Raw genomic sequence first — 737 nt, 5'->3', positions numbered from 1 at the left:
AAGAACCTGTCGCTCACGGTAGGTTGGGGGGCTGGGGTGCTGACGGCGCCCGGGGAGGGGGGACCCAGTGCCCACACCAGCCTCCACGCAGAGGGAGCAGATGTTCGCGGCGCAGGAGATGTTCAAGACGGCCAACAAGGTCACGCGGCCAGAGAAGGCGCTCATCCTGGGCTTCATGGCGGGCTCCCGAGGTGGGTCGGGGGCGGGGGGCCAGGCCCTGCGGTGGTTGGGGGCGGGCCCGGCGGGCGGGGCGGGCCGGCCTGTGGCCCCGGGTCCCGCCCAGCGGCCCCCGCCCGCCCCACAGAGAACCCGTGCCAGGAGCAGGGCGACGTGATCCAGATCAAGCTGAGCGAGCACACGGAGGACCTGCCCAAGTCGGACGGCCAGGGCAGCACCACCATGCTGGTGGACACGGTCTTCGAGATGAACTACGCCACCGGCCAGTGGACGCGCTTCAAGAAGTACAAGCCCATGGCCAACGTGTCCTAGGGCCGCCGGGCGCGTCCCCGCCCACTTACGCTTTAGATCCGGTTTCTCTGGGGCGTCCTGGACTTGTTTTCTAAATTTTAATATGGGTCCTTTTTGTGTGATTTAAGACACTTTTGGATTCAGTATTACATTTTTGAATGTTAAACTTAGCCAAAAAAAAGTTGTAACTTCTTAATCTTGGCCACAGCTCCTCCTGTTAGACTTGGACCTTTTCTCAGTTTTTCTCGAGTCCCGCTGACCTGCAGGGC

The 737-nt window shown here is 61.9% G+C and overlaps 1 protein-coding gene across 1 annotated transcript in view; it reads left to right on the top strand.

The window, feature by feature from the left end:
- NELFA (negative elongation factor complex member A) overlaps positions 1 to 737 on the top strand; it is a 16,623-nt gene extending 15,886 nt beyond the window's left edge. The window contains exons 5-7 of the mRNA XM_010850590.1: positions 4 to 18; positions 92 to 191; positions 305 to 737. Coding sequence (XP_010848892.1) covers positions 4 to 18; positions 92 to 191; positions 305 to 489 — 300 coding nt within the window. The 3' untranslated portion in view covers positions 490 to 737. The remainder of the gene's footprint in view (positions 1 to 3; positions 19 to 91; positions 192 to 304) is intronic.

Source organism: Bison bison, unplaced genomic scaffold (assembly GCF_000754665.1).
Source record: "Bison bison bison isolate TAMUID 2011002044 unplaced genomic scaffold, Bison_UMD1.0 scf7180017851375, whole genome shotgun sequence".
In the NCBI taxonomy this organism is placed as follows: domain Eukaryota; kingdom Metazoa; phylum Chordata; class Mammalia; order Artiodactyla; family Bovidae; genus Bison; species Bison bison.
The sequence above is the reverse complement of the archived record's forward strand: the minus strand, read 5'-3'. Positions and strand labels throughout refer to the sequence as shown.